The 17,641-nt window shown below is 42.8% G+C and overlaps 1 protein-coding gene across 1 annotated transcript in view; it reads right to left on the reverse strand.

The window, feature by feature from the left end:
* The window catches only part of lrig1 (leucine-rich repeats and immunoglobulin-like domains 1), a 34,511-nt gene that overhangs the window by 14,830 nt on the left and 2,040 nt on the right, over window positions 1–17,641 (reverse strand). Inside the window, exons 2-5 of the mRNA XM_028577000.1 lie at window positions 8,534–8,605; window positions 6,886–6,960; window positions 580–717; window positions 343–486 (exon numbers count right to left, since the gene is read on the reverse strand). Of these exons, the coding sequence (XP_028432801.1) occupies window positions 343–486; window positions 580–717; window positions 6,886–6,960; window positions 8,534–8,605 (429 nt within the window). The remainder of the gene's footprint in view (window positions 1–342; window positions 487–579; window positions 718–6,885; window positions 6,961–8,533; window positions 8,606–17,641) is intronic.

The following is a 17,641-nucleotide window of genomic DNA, read 5'->3' on the forward strand; positions in this document are numbered from 1 at the left end:
GAATGAACGAACCACTTTGGGGATATGGATGAAGACAATAAATCACAGATAATAGGGCTCCGGTGTTTACCTAGTCAGACCTTATCCGCCCCTAGAGGTATAGCTCACACTAATAGCGTTCCAAATGTTAAACACACAGAGCTCGATGAACACACACAATTCCTCCTCACTTAAACTCTTAATTTTTCTTTTTGTTTCTGTAATGTCTCATTCATTTTCAGCCTAAACACGAAGGTCAAAAACATATTGTTTTTGCAAGTCGAACTGTTCTGACAAATCAAAACACAACCCTGTCAGCACACTAGCTATGCTGTTAAAAGGACGAAATCCAGTGGTACTCACAGCTGGGTGAGCCTCGGGAGCTGGAAGGCTCTCACAGGGATCTGGCTGATGCGGTTTCGGCTCAGTCTCAGGACCTGTAGAGTCGAGCCCAGATGGTCCAGAGCTCCGAGCTCCAATACGCTGATCTTGTTGTTGCTCAGGTAGCTGAATACAGAAACAGCACATTTATTTTAGGTACCTACTGTTTTTAAAGATTGTTGTGTGTTGTGGACAGCAGCACTCAGAGATTGTACTTACAGGTCTCTGATTTGGAGGCCTGCGGGAAAGCACTGCCCTCGGAGCTCAGTGATGCCATTATTGCTCAGGTCCAGGGTTTCCACAGAAGCCAGCTCTCTGGTCCGCCTGCCGTCTATACTGCGGAGCTTATTATGATGTCTGGAAAGTAAAAAAATAAATAAAAAGACATTAGGTGTGGCTGAAAAATAATAAGTATCCATATCACCTTCTTGAAATAAATGATCCTTCTTAACTTCAGTGTCCTTTTCTCATCACCCACAAAAGACACTCTACTCTCAGGCACAAAGAGAGCAAAGCACACAGAACAAAGTGCTCTTCATCAACCACAAAACGTGTACTATAAGAGCTTCCCAACAGAGGCTGGCCTTCTTTAAACAATTCCAAGGACACCTGTGCTTCTCCGCAGAGCTTAGACGCAAAATCTATTAGATAGATGGAGCCTTGGGCGATCAACCAGAGGCACTTGAAGAGGGATTTCAGAGTACTTCCGTGTGTGGTATAATGGGGAGATGGCTGCCTGATTTTCAAGAAGTTTTGGCCCAAGGACAAAGGAGTGGGAACTACTGAGTAGATAACAGAGAAGTAAAACTTATTAACAAACTATGAACACTCCTTTTGCAGTAAAATCCAAAAACATGGCCGTTGATTCACCTGTACCCAGAGAGGAGAAATAGCATATCACCCTTTCTAGTTCAATGTTTAAAGGCGTCTCCACACAAGGAAGTGTTACATCAAGATGCCCCAGCTCTGTTTTGTCAGACCGAGTTAGCCTGGGAGAGCCAGAAGCTCTTATTTATTTATCTATGCATTTTTGGCTGTTATTTTGGCCCTGTTAAGGAGTCTCCTGTCCTTCTCTAACATCTGTGGTGGGGTTTTTTTGGGGACCAGGACACAATTCCACACAGAGAAGAAGAGAAAGAAAAATAAACGAGAAAGTAAAAGGCACTGCTCTGTCATTGCCCTAGAATGCGGAGGAGAAGAGGACAGTGGGAAACACTGCTTGAAAGCCAAAGTGATAGACACACACTCACACACGCGCACAAAAGCACACAAAAAAAACAACAAACACAGCTCTTCTATACTGCAAACAAAAACACAGACAAATGTATACAGTAGATATATAATATATGCAAAGCAGACACAGAAGACATAGACAGCCCATATGTGTGAGCATGTTGGGAGTCTGATGGCCAATGTAATCTGAGCGGACATGAAAGCCTTTGCTGGTGGACACCTTTGACACATGGCTGGCTGCTAACTAAGGATGGGAATTAAAATATAATTTGGTATCACATTTATGTACCTGACTGGTTGGAAAAAAATAACAAGAGAGAGTGTGAGAAGGGAGGGGAAAGATAAAATTAATATATAAATAACAAATTATTAAAGCACTAAGAAAGCTATAGCTTCATGTGCTAGGGGTTATTTGAAGTGAACGCTATATTACATTTTACGGAAGTGTTCTTTTTTTATGCCCCATTTTCCAACATGGAGCGGAGCAGCTTGGGATCCATTTTGCCCAAATCTGATGATCTGCACGGATTACCCCAAGTCAAGTAATTTACACAAGATCCCAACAACAGTCTTCTCAGAGGTTGGGCAGTTAATCACGTGTCCAACATTGACTCAGTGACTGGCATTACAAGTAGAATTTCAACTAAACTTGTATATTGAAAGATCAATTCAGCTGACCTATGGAGAGTTTTACAGCATTTGGGGGAAAAGAACAACAAAAGACTCAGCTTCCTTGTTATTTAAAAGCTTAAAACTTTTTAAGTTGGGTATGAGTGTGTTTGTCAGAAAGAGCACGAGAAAGCAGGTGTCCCACCAGTCCAACTGTCAAAACAAGGTCAGTCCCTCCTTCCTGCTTCCTTTCTAGCCTTCAGCCAGCAGATGGACGGACACACACACACACATACACACACACAGACACATTTATTGGTGTCCGAAAGGAGGAGGGGTCACACCACAGTGGTCCACCTGAATAAACAGTGGTAGAAATGGTTAAGGATGAGCCATGCAAGCATGCTTGGGCAAACACACACTCACACACTCTCTCAAACACACACACACACTCACACACTCTCTCAAACACACACACACTCACACACTCTCAAACACACACACACACACACACACACACACACACACACACACACACACACACACACACACACACACACACACACGGGACGGAGCAACAGACAGTGGCTACAGTGAGCATGAGCAAAGGAGGGAGTAAAAGAATGGGGGAGGAGAAAGGGAGGGGGAGAATGAAGGGGTGAGATGGGGTCAACAGCTGGTGACCTTTGATGGGAAAAACAGATCAGTCTCAAACTGGTGGGAGAGGTTGACTTCTCTCACTCGTTCTCTCGCCCTGTTCTCCTTCCAGCACTGAAATCAAATTCCCTCTCCTTCCCACCCACCCCACCCCCCCCACCACCAGAGTAAGAGCCCAGCTGCAAATGAGAGACAGATAAAGTGTTTGAAGTCCATACATACACACAATAGTAGCGTTTATAAAAACTCATTATCATACGGCCAGTGACATTTCTGATAAAGAGGAGCTGGGTTCACTCTAGTTCCCTTTGATATCCTTTGCCTTGATTCCACTTAATTCCAAATCTCATTACCCTGCCCCATTGACCATCCGATTATCATGAGCTTGGCTCATTTTGACATTTCTTTTGATGTATGGAAAGTGCATCAGCGGTTTACACTAGCAAGCCCATTCTACCGTTTCCAGTGTCATCTCTGGGGGCGATTGTTTGGCCCGTCCCTAACGTTTGAAGCTGGTGGTCGGGACAAAAGGAGAATTATTTTAAAATCAGATCATCCAGCGGGCCATATGATTTCTATCCCAGGCTGTTTTAAAGGACTGCTTTGATGTTGGGCAGCCGATGAGCACAATGGGAAAGTTTGTGCTGCTCTGCAGTCACTTTGACACTGTGTTTTTAAAACTTTTTGTTGCATCTTTTTTTTTTTTTACCATCCTGCTGTGGCATTCTGGGAGTCTGTGGGATGCCAGTGGGCTCGACAACGGCATTGTGGGACTGTGGGAGCCTTGCATATGATCTTTGGTTGGTTCCTGAGGAGCTTCTACGTGACCCAGTGACTTTTTTATTTTTATTTAAACAATGTTTTTGATAAGATGCATCGGTTGTGATTGGTTGATGGACATCTAAATCAAGTGAAAGTGTGAAAGCATTTTCTCTTCAGGCAGAGTGACAAACAGCAACGAAAGCCTCGACGGCTGATTTACTATGAAAACCATGTGAAATATGAAAGCTACAGTCGCTTGGAAAATAGCGTTATGGGCACTGACTTTGATGAATTTACTGTTTATCATACCCCAGATGAGACAAGAAGCTAACGTTAGTCAACCCTGCGGTCTCTCTGCCTTTGACTCCCCGCTGAAGGATACGTTGTATTCCCTCAACACGCTGTATTCACTTACGGTTTAAAACGTGTTCCAGGTTAGCTCAAAACCAAATAGAAAAACATAGTAATGTTCCCTCAGCATTTTGTGTTGTTGTTAAACTGTATGTAAAATGAGCGGTGACATTAAATCACCGGTTTCATGTATGGTTATTCTAAGGTACCGTCTATGTGCTGGATTCATCCATAGCGGAGGTTATCTAGCAAATAAGCCCACTGACGGTGACGTTATTGTTCATATTTTGTTTAGTGAGATAAATTGTGATGTGAGATGCACATTGTGTTATGTATCTGGAATTGTTATGTGTGATATCTGGAAAGCTGAACTGACTTACACTAGTACATTTTTTTTATTCTGATCCAGAGACTCTTTCTGTGAGATAAAGATCACTAACATATTTCCTGCAATGTAATTGTAAGATATATGATGCTTTTTAGAACTGACTGCGAATAATACCCCCTCCCCAATTGTTGATTATAATTTTTTCCATAATCGAGCTGCAGCCCTATCGCATTAAATGGGCTCTTAAATGTTTTGAGAGTTTACTGTTGTATGAGGGGATGAAGATAGATTCTCAGTCCATTTGCTCAATGTGTGTGTGTGTGTGTGTGTGTGTGTGTGTGTGTGTGTGTGTGTGCACGCGCCAAACCTTTGTCTCACACAAACTTGTAGTCAGATGACATTCCAGACGTTCTCAACCAATGGCACGGTAACACTGCCCTGCAGTCTATACCGTCGCCTCTACCATACACAGGGCACATACACAGAAACTCTCACACTCCAGAGTGCTTGGTAGTTGGCAAGGGAGACGTTGTGCATTGGATTTGCTATTGGGAATAACCCATGAGCATGAGCTCACCTCTTGCTTCCCTTTTTTTCCTTGCTTTGCCTCTCTGTACCCTCCCACTGCGTTCTCCACAACTTCTCCTTGACCATTCCTCTTTCAACATGTGGTGATGTCACCCTGATCTGACACTATTCACATCCCACATCCCTTCGGGCCTCCCTCCCCTTCTCACTGTCACCCATTTTACTGTTAGCCATGTGACGGACAGCTGCAGCTGCAAGTGCTTCAGCGGGCCTTCACTTCAGCTGTGTGGCTTTGTAAAGATCCGACCCTCCCTCCAGCCTCCACTCCCATCAGGCCTACAGGCCTTGCCCTAGCAACAGGCTTCAAGTCAGGCCAAAAAAAGACACCCCGATTATTTGCAGGGGCTGCGACTCTGCACAGTTTGTTTCAGTAAAGGTGAACTTGCTCCAGTCTTTTTTGTATCACAAGCATATCGAACAGGAGTTTGTGCTAAACCCTACTGATCCAGACTGATAGAAAACCTAATAACACACAATAACAATAGTTCACACTTTTGGAAACAGACAGATGTCTGAGTTGCTTAATCAAACCTCAAATTATCCCTTAATAACTGTCCAGAGCTTACAGATATTTTCTGACCACATTAGTGCATCATGATTCTGAGAAGCAGGCAGATGACACAAAGGGAGAGGTGTGACTCAAACAAAGCACCGAACATGATATGATCATGACCAATATTACAGAAACCACAGCCGCATACTTTACCACCAGGCCATCAGCCGGAAGCATATACACGGAGTGAAGCTAACGGTTAGCTGTAGACTAGCTTAGGGGGGTTTGACTTTCTTGTTTCAGCTTGAATGAGATGTAAGAATGTTCCCTGGTCACACAAGGGGAACCAACTATGGCACGCTGGAAAACAACAGTCCGCCCAACAGATGATATGGGCGGAACGCTGTCACGATTGTGTGTGTGTGTGTGTGTGTGTGTGTGTGTGTGTGTGTGTGTGTGTGTGTGTGTGTGTGTGTGTGTGTGTATAGAAGCTGAAACCAAGAAGCATAGCCATTTATCTTGATATAAGAATTGTAATAAGCTTTCATAACAGCTTTAGTCTTGATTTTTTTTTTATCTTAGGCTGATTTTGGTGTAACCTTAGTAATAAGCCTTTCATTGTACTGTTTGTTTTGTGTGCCTCACATACCTTTAGATATTCTTGAGCATCATAGTAACACAAACAATTGTTGGTGCTGAGATAACATTGAAGACTTAAATAAAAGCTTACAAATAATGAGGTCTGGCTGGTGTAAGTATGGTGTTAACCATTTAAGTAGCAGTACTTTAGTATTAGTTTATTTCCTGAAATGTATTTTCCAACTTAAAAAAGTATTATGAACTTCACCTGCAGTGTTTCCCCTATATTCATTCTGTAGCGGCGCACCGCCATAATCATATATTTCACATACATTTCTGTGTAATTTCCCTCAGAGGTTGCATTTACTGACAACTTGAATAAAGTTACCAAACTACATTTCTCTTGCCATGAGTTTCCCTCAACAGTGTAAAAATGAGACTGTTGATGGACTACCGAGATATACACAAGCGCACACGCGCCCTACCCAAATAGGGCAGTAAATCTCCAGTTGGATGCCTGTGAAGGCAGTCCCCACAGGCACAGTTTCACAACTGGGAGCAACCAAGTTGGAACTATATACGAGCTGACACTCCCAAGCAGCCAGCACCACTCACTGTAGACAGGACCACATAGCCAGTCAATAAGACTAGTCAGTTACTTGACCACATACTAATCGCTAAAGACAGAGCTCCATATTTATGCCAAAAGTGCTCAAGTGCAGAGAGGATTTTTTTTTTAATACAGTTTAATGCAATAGAGTTCATCGCCAATGTCACATAAATGCAGTATTACTTATGAGATGCAAAGGCATATGCATCCTCCACAGATGTCAGGAGACTATTTCGGGAGCATTTCAAAGAAGCCAATGACCTCAGAATACCTAAGAATACAGATAATTCTGGCACTGTATGGGGCAGTACTCACAGGTAGAGAGATACAATCTTGGGAGCAGCCTGTCCTAAATCTGGTATGGAGGTCAGCTCATTGTGGTCCAGCCGCCTGAAAGTGACACACACACATAGTAGTGGGTTAGAGAACAAAAATGTGCCCTGAAGAAAGACATTGCACGATAATATGTTATTATGAGATTAGAGGACTTTACAGAGGCATTTTACCAAGTAGTAGACACTTCCAAAGTGAAAGAATTAGAAGCACAGGAAAAAAAAATTAAGTAGTCTTACTGGTAAAAATAAACCTTCAATGTAAGTTTAAAAATAGCTGCACCAAACTAAATCTACACCCAATATTTGTGAAGTTGTACCTGTAATTTCTATACAAAATGTACATGCTAACTGAGATGCCACAGTGTTGTCTGGGCTATGTCACACGCTCCATCACATGAGGCTAAAGTCAATTAAACTTAATATGAATCAAAAGATTTAAAACACAACTTGTCACGTCTGCCGCAGCGGAGGTGTAGCAAGTCATCCTTTAAAAACCAAAAATAACATGGGAGTAAAACAGATGTCGAGGAGCGTATGACTGGCCGGCCGGCCTGCCAAAGATGTCACCACTGTGTGTATCAACAGTTAGCTTGTGTATGTGTGTGTATGTGTCTTGTGTACTGGCGCTGGTACTGGCGCTGAGTGACACCGAGCCAAGCCCTCTCCTCACCATATAAAATATTTACAAGGCCAGCGTTGGCCACAGTATCGGGTGGTGGAGGGGAGGCTTAATATAGAAAACCACCACTTTATTCACAATTGGACTTAGTTCAAGGAAACGCATATGAGGATGCTACTAGGAAGTAGAGTGGCAACCACGGACGTTAGTCAGAATTTAGTCATGAATACAAATGTATCGCAACTGACGCTCATGGATTCAAATAAAAAAAAAAAAATTAAGCTAGAGTTTAACATTTTAAACACGCACAAGAAAAAAAAAAAAAAAAAAAAAAAAGAGACTCTTAACAGGGCCATACCAACACCTAGGGAAGTCCGTTAGAAAGTGTTCAGGTAGTCACTGTTGATTGCCTCATTATAAATCATGTGTATGTGTGAGGATATTCTGTCAATAGAGTTGGGACGCTGTAAACATTTCCAACAAGCTTCTTAAAGGTGCTCTAAGCGATGTCACGCGTTTTTTGTCACATACAGCAAACATCTCCTCACTATCCGCTAGCTGCCTGTCCCCTAAACACACTGTAAAAAATCTGCTGTCTCTGTAGACAGCCAAGGCTCCACAAACGGCAACAAAAACAAACTGCGCCAACCTGCACCACGAAAACATAACAAACAGTGTTCCAGCCAATAAGGATTTGGGGGTGGGGATTGGGGGGTAGTGCACAGAAGGGAGGGGAGGGGACGGGATGAGGAGGAGGGAGGGGCGAGCTAGCCTCAGTTTTGTTTGACAATACTTTGAATGTCAACAAGAAGTGACATCACCCAACATCGCTCAGGGCACCTTTTCCAGTTAGATTAAATGAAGCTTCATTACACTGAAGGTAACAGTACTGTGCTGACACAGTCTACTTTTTAATTTGCCGGTTTGCCATAAATCACACTTGTTTAAGCTCGTACACCGTATGTAAAACCAAAAATCAACCCAACTCTATCCGTCAGTGACTACTTACAGCTCTTTCAAGTTGGGAAGGTTCTCAAAAGCTTCAACATTGATGTCGGACAACTTGTTGTGGCCAAGATTCCTGGAAAAAGAAAAGAAGGTGTAAATTTAGGAAAAAGTAGTTTGAATCGTTATATATAACAGCACACAAGGGAGAACAATTACAAAACTAAATATCAGCAGTGCAACAATATTTTTCATAGATTTTATTGTCATAGGCATGTTTCAGCAGTTCAAATAACGATCCTGATCAATCACAACAATTATTTCTCCCAACAGCCTCATCCGTCCATATTAAGTATGCCTGAAAACATTGCAGTACATCCATTCAGCTGGCCTTCAAGGAGGGCCAGATCAATACTATCGATACAGAGTGTGTCTTACTCTCCTGGCTCACTTTCCAAACACAACCCACAGGCCATTCATCTGCAACAGTCAATTTGCACTTTAGGCTAACAGTGTATTTAATAGCTGGCAGGCACTTGACTTTTACAGAGGCTTATTACAGAGTGATTTGTCCAGTGATACAGCGTTACCACCGACAGAGAGTGAGTGAGAAGGAGAGGTTATGTGTGTGCAACTAACACACATCTGCATTTCAGATTGAGCTTTCGACGCCATAAGAATCAACTTTATTTCACGCATGAAGAAGTGCCATCGCTGTCACACACACCTTCTGCCTGGCTGGCATGCAGCCTGCCTGTTGGCAGAGGGGAGGCTGCAGTGAGAGTGCCGTTTGTGTTTTTGTGGTGGGGTTAGGCCAGGCCAGACCAGACAAAGAGAGCCCACAGCTCCGTGCCGCCTGCCTCCCGCCCCTCCATCCCTCCATCCCTCTGTCCAGACGTGAGAGACAGCCCAGGAATGTTTCACAAGCCTGCCGAGAGATGGCTGCTTGTTCCCAGACACTGGGGACACTTTCACCTGATGCAACACATTCCTCACCCTCTTGTCCCATCGTTGGCCTTAAAACACCGTTGTGGGGGGTTTAGGGGCTGAACTCTGAGGCTGTTTATTTTAGAGAAAGTAGGAATGGATATTAAGAAAGCAAATGTGAGGAGGCTGGGTGAACACCACAGCAAAGACTGACATCATGCACCCTCCACTTTTTAATACTATTTATGCCTATCAATCTCAATCTCACTTGACAGATTTCCCTTCCTCGTCTTCTGTGCTTGATTGCAGATAATGACAGTCTCCCCCCCAAATCTTTCTCCCGCCCCGTGTGTGTGTGTGACGAGATAATAGCAGAGCATGTGTCTGCCCTCCAGACACAGGCCTGACAGGGAGGTGTGCATGTGCGTCTATGTTATGATCATTTACTGGGCACCTCCCATCACGGCCCAGATCACTAAATTGTCGTCCCCTGCAACAGGAGGCAATTACCTTGTAAGTGAAAAATCACAGCTTTTCTATGGCCCGCCTCTGCCTGAAGATACATATATTCACACACACACACGCACGCACACACGCACACACACACACACACACACAGCTTAGACAAGATTAACTTGGGAGAGCGCGGTCATCTGGAAGAACAATCAGTAGTTTTTATCAACCTGCTTCTGGCACAAAACCGGTCAAGAGATTTTACTAGTAGTGGACCTTGCATTATAGGCAAATAAAGATTTATCCAGGACACCACCTTCAAATAGCTTCTTTCTTCTTTTTATTTGCATTTTAAGGTGGAGGAAATAGGCAAAACAGAACAAAGGGATGGCTACGGAAAAAAAAGAAAGTCACGTCTGAGAGCCAAACCTGCCGTACTGGTGCTAAAGGCCACAGCAACAAACAAAACTGGTCCTTTGTGTGAGCATGCAACACCATCGATGACTAAGAAAGAGGCCCTTTTTCTCAGTCATCGATGGTGTTTACGCAACTGAGCCTTTTTCTCTCCCTCTTCATCTCAGCCAGATATGTTTTCTTGCCTATCAGATAAGATAAGTATCACAGTATTTTCACACCTACTGTATGGAGCTGGTGATAACGCCGGTTTCCCTTCCTACACCCCTGTGGAAGGAGGGTTTGGGAGGGACTCCAGTGCTATGTGTGGTTAATGCTTTCCAGAAAGTAAACTTCCAATCATGCCGTTTCTGGAAGAAGCCTTGAAGTCATTAGAGTTTTTGACTTTGAAAGATGTTGGGACCAACATCAGCAGAAACAAACATACTGAGAAGAATGAGAATCTTCCAAATAACTGGTCAAGCTCTACAGCGGGTGCAGAGAACAAACCAGCGATGGCACAACAACCTTTATGATTCAACCAGCCGGAAAAGGATATAGTTAAGATGGGAACAGTCGCTGTGATTAGCCACGGCAAACACCACAAAGCAGTTTGGCTAAATGCTTCAAACACAGCATTCCATTGTATGGTACAACTAGTTTGTACAAAGGGGCAGGACTGTTTGACATTAGTCAGCAGGATCAAAATCAAAAGATCTCTTTGCCAGGTACTTAACCAAAGAAAGTGTGTGATAATTCAAGGCTGTGTGTTGAGCCAAATGCTTACTTTCTCACTGAACACAAGCTGTTCTGACTGGTGCACTGCAGCCATGTGAGAATTTTGTATGTTCATTTGAAAATCTAAGATTAAATTATTCACGGTCCAAAAAGACAATTAAACAGAATTATCAAAAGTGAACGATCATGTTATTACTCTTGCACTAACAGTTGTGCTACAAGTCATTTATCATCAATCATCAATCATTACTAACCACAGAAACATTCTATGACTATTCTGGTGGCATACTCCAGCCTCCATTCAGCACAAAGTTCTTCAGAAGTCAGCATATTCAAGTAAAAACTGCTTATATTACAAATATATAAAAAAAAAACTGAAATAAGATTTAGCCTACAGTCTGTTCTAAACCGCACTAGCCAACAGTTCAGCTGTGTTCCTGCTGGCCATCACTGAGCACAACGGTGACCATAACCTCTGTGTCAGCAGAAGTGGATTGACAGGAAACAAGAGGGCAGCTGGAAGAGTGCTGGTCTGAAATAAATAGGTGTAGTAATACACTCCCACCTTCCAACCCCACCCAGCCACCACAACCCAAACACCCCCCCACACACACACACACACACACGCACACACAAACACAATACAAACAATAACCACAAACACCGAAAGACTGTTAAATATCAAGAGGAAAAAGCTTCTCTGTGGCACACAGCAGAAATGTAAAATGCAAGGTTACAGCACAATAATACCACAAAAAAGACAAATGGTAAAGTCACTCTAACAAATGCTACTAGTGTGACCCTAGTAACTTTTGAAGGGCATTTATCTTAGGCTTAACAAAAACCAATCAACTGACAATCAGCCAACTACTGGAAGGATACATAAGCAATCTGAATCATTAGCTCTAATCTGAGCCTGCCTGAGAAAAAAAAAAAAAAAAAAAAAAAAAGGATTTAAAAGACAACTCATAAAAGGCTCGCCTGACTCAGCAAACTGTCTGAGGATGAAAAATAGTGCTCAGCGCCTGCTGTAGACCGTCATTGCTGGACCATGTAGCTGATCTGACATATAAAACTCATTAAAAAGCTTTAAAAAATAGCTGTTATGGTGTGCTGTGGGAGTACAGTGATGTCATAGCATATGACACTATGCTTGTAAGTCAGCACACAGACTGTGTGTGGGAGAGAAGAGATATGGTGTGTGTGTGTGTGTGTGTGTGGGGGGGGGGGGGTGTGCAGGGATTTGCACATACATAGATACTTCGTCATTATCTTTACCATTTCTACCATAGATAAAAACAGTGTGAACTTTGCTCGCTGAAAGTGTGAAGTGATGTCAGTGATGAGCCTTCTGTAGACTAGCTGGAAGACAAAGGCCCTTTAATGTGGTCGATTTCAGAGCATCATAAAACTAGTCAAATAATAACCTGAGTGTCAGAGGGCCAGACGCACACACACATACACACACACACACACAGCACTCTTCCTGTCATTAAAGGCCAGTTTATAGCCGGGCAACTGCAGTGAGAGTGTACACAAAGCCAACACCAGCTCCAGGCCGGCATTTTACACACCATTCAAACAAAGGAAGGAAACCGGGAGAACAATATCTTATCAACTTTGACAAGGTTAAAAGCATAAGCTGACGAACAAGATTTGCAATAATAAAAAATTATAAATGTGAGCTGAAATCTCCACACACACACACACACACACAATTCAACAAAAAGAGTTTCCCCAGCCTTTGAAATCAGTGAGGCTAGCAGTGTGACTCAGTTTCTGAAGTTTTCCGATGCAGGAAGGCGGGCCACATCTTGGGGCCATGTGCACCGCCATTCTTCACACTGCTGGTTTGGGGCCAATGCAGTGGAAGGAGCGAGGCACTCCAAACAAACAGGGAGTAGGTTGGGGAAAGGGTCTGCTCAAGCCCAAGGCACTGCATGAACCCAAGGCCGGGCCCAACAACGCCAACCTGGACACTCCAGATGGGAAGCACAGTAACACTTAGGCTGTCCACACTGCATACATGCATGTGCGCACATTGTACACACACACAGCATACATGCATGTGCGCACATTACACACACACACACACACACACACACACACACACACACACACACACACACACACACACACACACACACACACACACACACACACACACACACACACACACACACACACACACACACACACACACACACACACACACGCGTGATAACAATGTAATTTGTTACAAATGGCGCCAGACTACTTCATTATGAGTAAAAGGAAATGAGTGTCCCTAATTAATCTAAAAGGATAACATAAATACTGTAGGACTCTTTAGTGGGGCTATTGTTTTAGTACTGTGCAGACAGCTGACCTTATGTTCTCAACTTCAAAGCAAAGAAAAAGACTGGATCATTAGTCAATTTGTTCCCTTCTTATTGTTTATTATACTAGCAGAGCAAAATTCTACAATAATTACACTCCAGCCAATGGTGAAATAAGTGTCTAAATAGTGGACTCTAAGTAGGCTACATGTGAATATGTGGGTGTCTAGACAGTGGAGCTCTGATGCTCCCTTTCCTTTCTACAGTATCAGAAAGTACAGAGACTAAAAAATGTTTGGCCCAACTTAGCGCTCACAGCCCCACTCTTTTTTTCGAAGGACCGCCTGTTTTCTGGGGAGAAGCTTGCACAGTACCTCTCCCTCTCTGTCCAAGTCACGCTTTTTTTTTTCTAACATCTTCTCCAGATTTCCAAACGCTTACCAGATGTAGAGAATCCACAGATGATTCATCGATCAAGCCCACTTTGTAGACACCGACTTTGGGGGAGAGGGAAAGGTGGAAAAAAAAAAAAAAAAACGCCCTAAAGTGTCTTCACAAAAGGGCCATCTATTCTGCTGACTGGATTCCTGTAGAATGACTTGTGGCAGCAGCTGTTTGATTGTCATTAAAGCCAGTGCGAGGCCATGAGCTCACTCCATATCTCCATGTTAATGTCAGACTTTATCTGTTGTTACTAGAGTAGGGGCTCAACCTTAGCTGTTCCTTCCTAATTTGTTCACAGCTAATGTTTTGCATGAATCATCTCAATCGGTTGGAGGATCATTTACAGTAAAAAAAAAATAGATTGCTAGCTTTAAACTTCCATATAAGAACTCCCTGTACTTTTACTATCCAGCTTAACACCAAACACACTGATAAAGGAGGAAAAAGTGAAGAGCAGTTGATAAAAATCTGTGCCAGTGATAATATCATCCTAAACCTTTCCAAGCGCTCGAGTTTGACTTTAAAATATGCACAAGAGGACATGCGAGTCACAAGGTTAGGAAAACAGTGACAATAAACAAACTTGGTATAATCACTCCCAATACCACACAATTACAAGGCTGCGTAGCGAGAAATGCCCTGGAAGCCACAAGGGGCTCGGCCCTGCAGAGTGCTGCTGCATCTCTGCCCCAACTGCTGAAATGTTCACCTGTTTAAGCAACAGAAGAAGTATTTCTGCACTCAGTTCAGTGCTCATACATTAGTCCTTCTATCAAGTTCAAGTGTACCAACAGTAGAAATGGCCATGATAGAAATACTGTTCCAAGGGCAAGCATAGTCCTACGGTGGCAAATTATTTGTGCATGTTTATTAATAGTAACCAAGTAAAACAGTACCTAAAAAAGTTGTGTCTGATAATATGTGACATTCAAGCAGACAGGCCTGTAATATTTCTTTTCCTTTGGGTTTTCTCAGTGTGCTGCAACATGTGTGACAGTGGTTGAGGGTTTTGACCACTGACAGGACTTTCACCAACTAGTGGAACCAGCTCAAAGGCAGCAGCAGCAGACCGTGACATTGACAAAACAGTTCCATGCAGTGGGTGGAAAATGTCCACCCACCTCCCCTCATATTTCCCCAGGCCAGGTGATCTGAAGCTTTTCACCAGAAAACTGCAAGCTGGTGATGCAAGGACTCTACCTTAATGAATGAAAATAAAGACAAACCCTATAAAAAAAATTAAAATAAAAAAAACTGCAGCTTTCTGTAACAATCAAAAAGAAAAAAAGATTTTACAATCTTACATGAGAGAAAATGGAAACACACTGGCAAACAGACACTGTGTATCTGCTTTATCTCTATCCAACCACAGTAATCTCCGCCAGCAAAATTAGTAATGTTCATGCTTTTATTTACTTGCAAAATCCCATTACGCCAGTGGCACTGTGGGCAAAATGCTTTTTATGCACATTACCCTGCCTGCAAATAAGATAAGGCACCACTCCTAAGAGGGAATATGTGACTGTGTGAGAGCAAACTTGCTTTGAATGTTATTAATGTATTCATCAATCACAAACAATGGACAGACATCTGAGACTGGTGGTCAGTTTGTTAAATGTTAGAAGCACTGATGTAAAACAGCAAAGGATATGTCTGACAAACAAATGAGTGACTGCACAGGCTTAAAGCCGCTATATCACAGACGTAACTTTGCAACTTTTGACCTACTCGTCCCTCTCATACACACCTGTCTCATGTAATAGATGTGCCAAGTATTTTTCTGTTCCGATATTTCCATGTCCACAGAATATGTGAGCAAAATCATTTTCCACCTGCACACAAGTCCTAAATGCTGTGCAATGCTCCTACATGCGGAGATACGAGGACTCTCCTTAAGAACTATTCCTCTGCTGTATGAATGCAGGTCCTGAGGTTCTACTGCTGCGTTCATTACTGTAATCCCAATTTAAGAGCCTGTTTAAAGATAATTGCAGTAAATACATGACAGTGCAATCCTTCTTCACCCACACAAAAGGGTGGGAAATCATTTATTTTTCTAACTGGATTTATCTTTTCTCCTTGAACTTGAGCAAAGCAGAACATAGAGGACGTTAAACGGCTGCAAGTAGTTGTACAAAGCATGCGTATGTAAAACTAATTGGGGGGTTTTCTTGTTGATTAACAACTGCAGTCGTGCGTGTTTTAGATGCTTGTTTACCAGTCAAACCCTACAAGTGTTTAGGGTTACTGAGATTTTTCTTTTGAGCCTTACACTGGCATTATGTAGAAGAGAGAGGAAGGGAAGCTGGCTTAGGTCACTTGTGCTTACTGACACACACCAATACTGTCCTCCCTATCACCACTGCTGGTGCTGCTGCTCCCTCCCTGGGGTAAACATAACACAGACAGTCGATTTCACTTGGCTCAGATGGCTCAAGGTAGAGACGGACAACAACAGCATTTGTTTAAGACCACGGCATCGTGCAAACTGAAACTGCTCTATTGACAGGATAAAGCTATGATTCTTGCACTGTACTATAACTCTTGCTACATCAACTTGTCATTTCGTACCAGTTTTCCCTTTAGTCTGAGAATAACGTACACCCACAGGCAGCACACACATTCCTGTGCAAAGGAAGCACTCAGAAACTAGAATAACTTTCAACCCACAACACAAAAAGTAATTTCATTCACTCAAGCGGACAGGACTTGGCGTATGGTACCCTATAATGGGATCACACTAGGCCACAAGTGAAATTGTCCATACTTGTCTCTTTTGGTTTACAGTAATCATCTGCTAATCCGGCTCATTTACAGATCCCGGAGGAACAGAGCTGGTTCCCTTTGAGTTACCTGCCAACATCGTGCAACTATCTCAAGTTGTGTGGCAATATGCAACCTAGGTGTTTTAAAAGATTATAAAGTCATAAAGAAGTCCCTTTGAAAAACAACAAGATTGCGGGTCCTTATATCTTGACCGATAAGGTTCGGCCCGAGATAACAGAAATAGACTTGGATCGAGACAGAGCTCACACAGGACCCTATCTTTACAGGACCAAAAAGGTTTAGAGCAGCTGTTTCAGATGGGACAATTGTCCCAACGTAGTTGTCCATTGTCCACGAGGACAGGAGGAGCAGTGTGTGCCTGCGTACTTGCATGATAAAGCACTTGAATTTGGCTAAGTGGTGCTTCAGGGCAAGGAGGCTACCCGGGCACAAGTGCCATTATTCATGTTTTTAGAGTACTTTTTAAAAGTTGCATTCCTTACTTCCCAGGGGAAGATAAACTGCCCAACATAGGAACCTGGGAGCCAGAGAAGTCTTTGGTCTTCAACTCCACGTTCCCAGCGACACACACACACACACACACACACACACACACACACACACACACACACACACACACACACACACACACACACACACACACACACACACACAGATTTTGTAACATGATGCACAATGGTCACTAAGGATTTATTTAGGGTTCATATTGGTTACAATATATTGAGGGGAGAGCCAAAATGTTGATTGGGAGGACAGAGTTGTGTTGTCTGTAAATAAATTGTGTCATTCAGCTTGATAAGTGCTGAGGTTTCCCAGACATTGGAGGATTGCCTATGAAAAATATCCCAAATTGGCTCATTTCCTAAATGAGCTGGCACACAGCATTTCAACTGTTGTCAGTCTTATCCTGAGGAATCAATGCTTAATTTACAAGAAATGTAATTTGTGAACTATGGCTAGAAACACAGAAACGGGAATTGTGGTAATAACTGTCATAAATCTGACTGAATGACTGAAGAGGTTTATTTGTCATGATATGTTTGGTTCTATTTGTTTACTCACCCTGAGGGGACCGTTTTGTTCATTCTAACATTGGAAACGTGAATACATTT

This window comes from Perca flavescens, chromosome 4 (genome assembly GCF_004354835.1).
Source record: "Perca flavescens isolate YP-PL-M2 chromosome 4, PFLA_1.0, whole genome shotgun sequence".
Taxonomy (NCBI): Eukaryota; Metazoa; Chordata; class Actinopteri; order Perciformes; family Percidae; genus Perca; species Perca flavescens.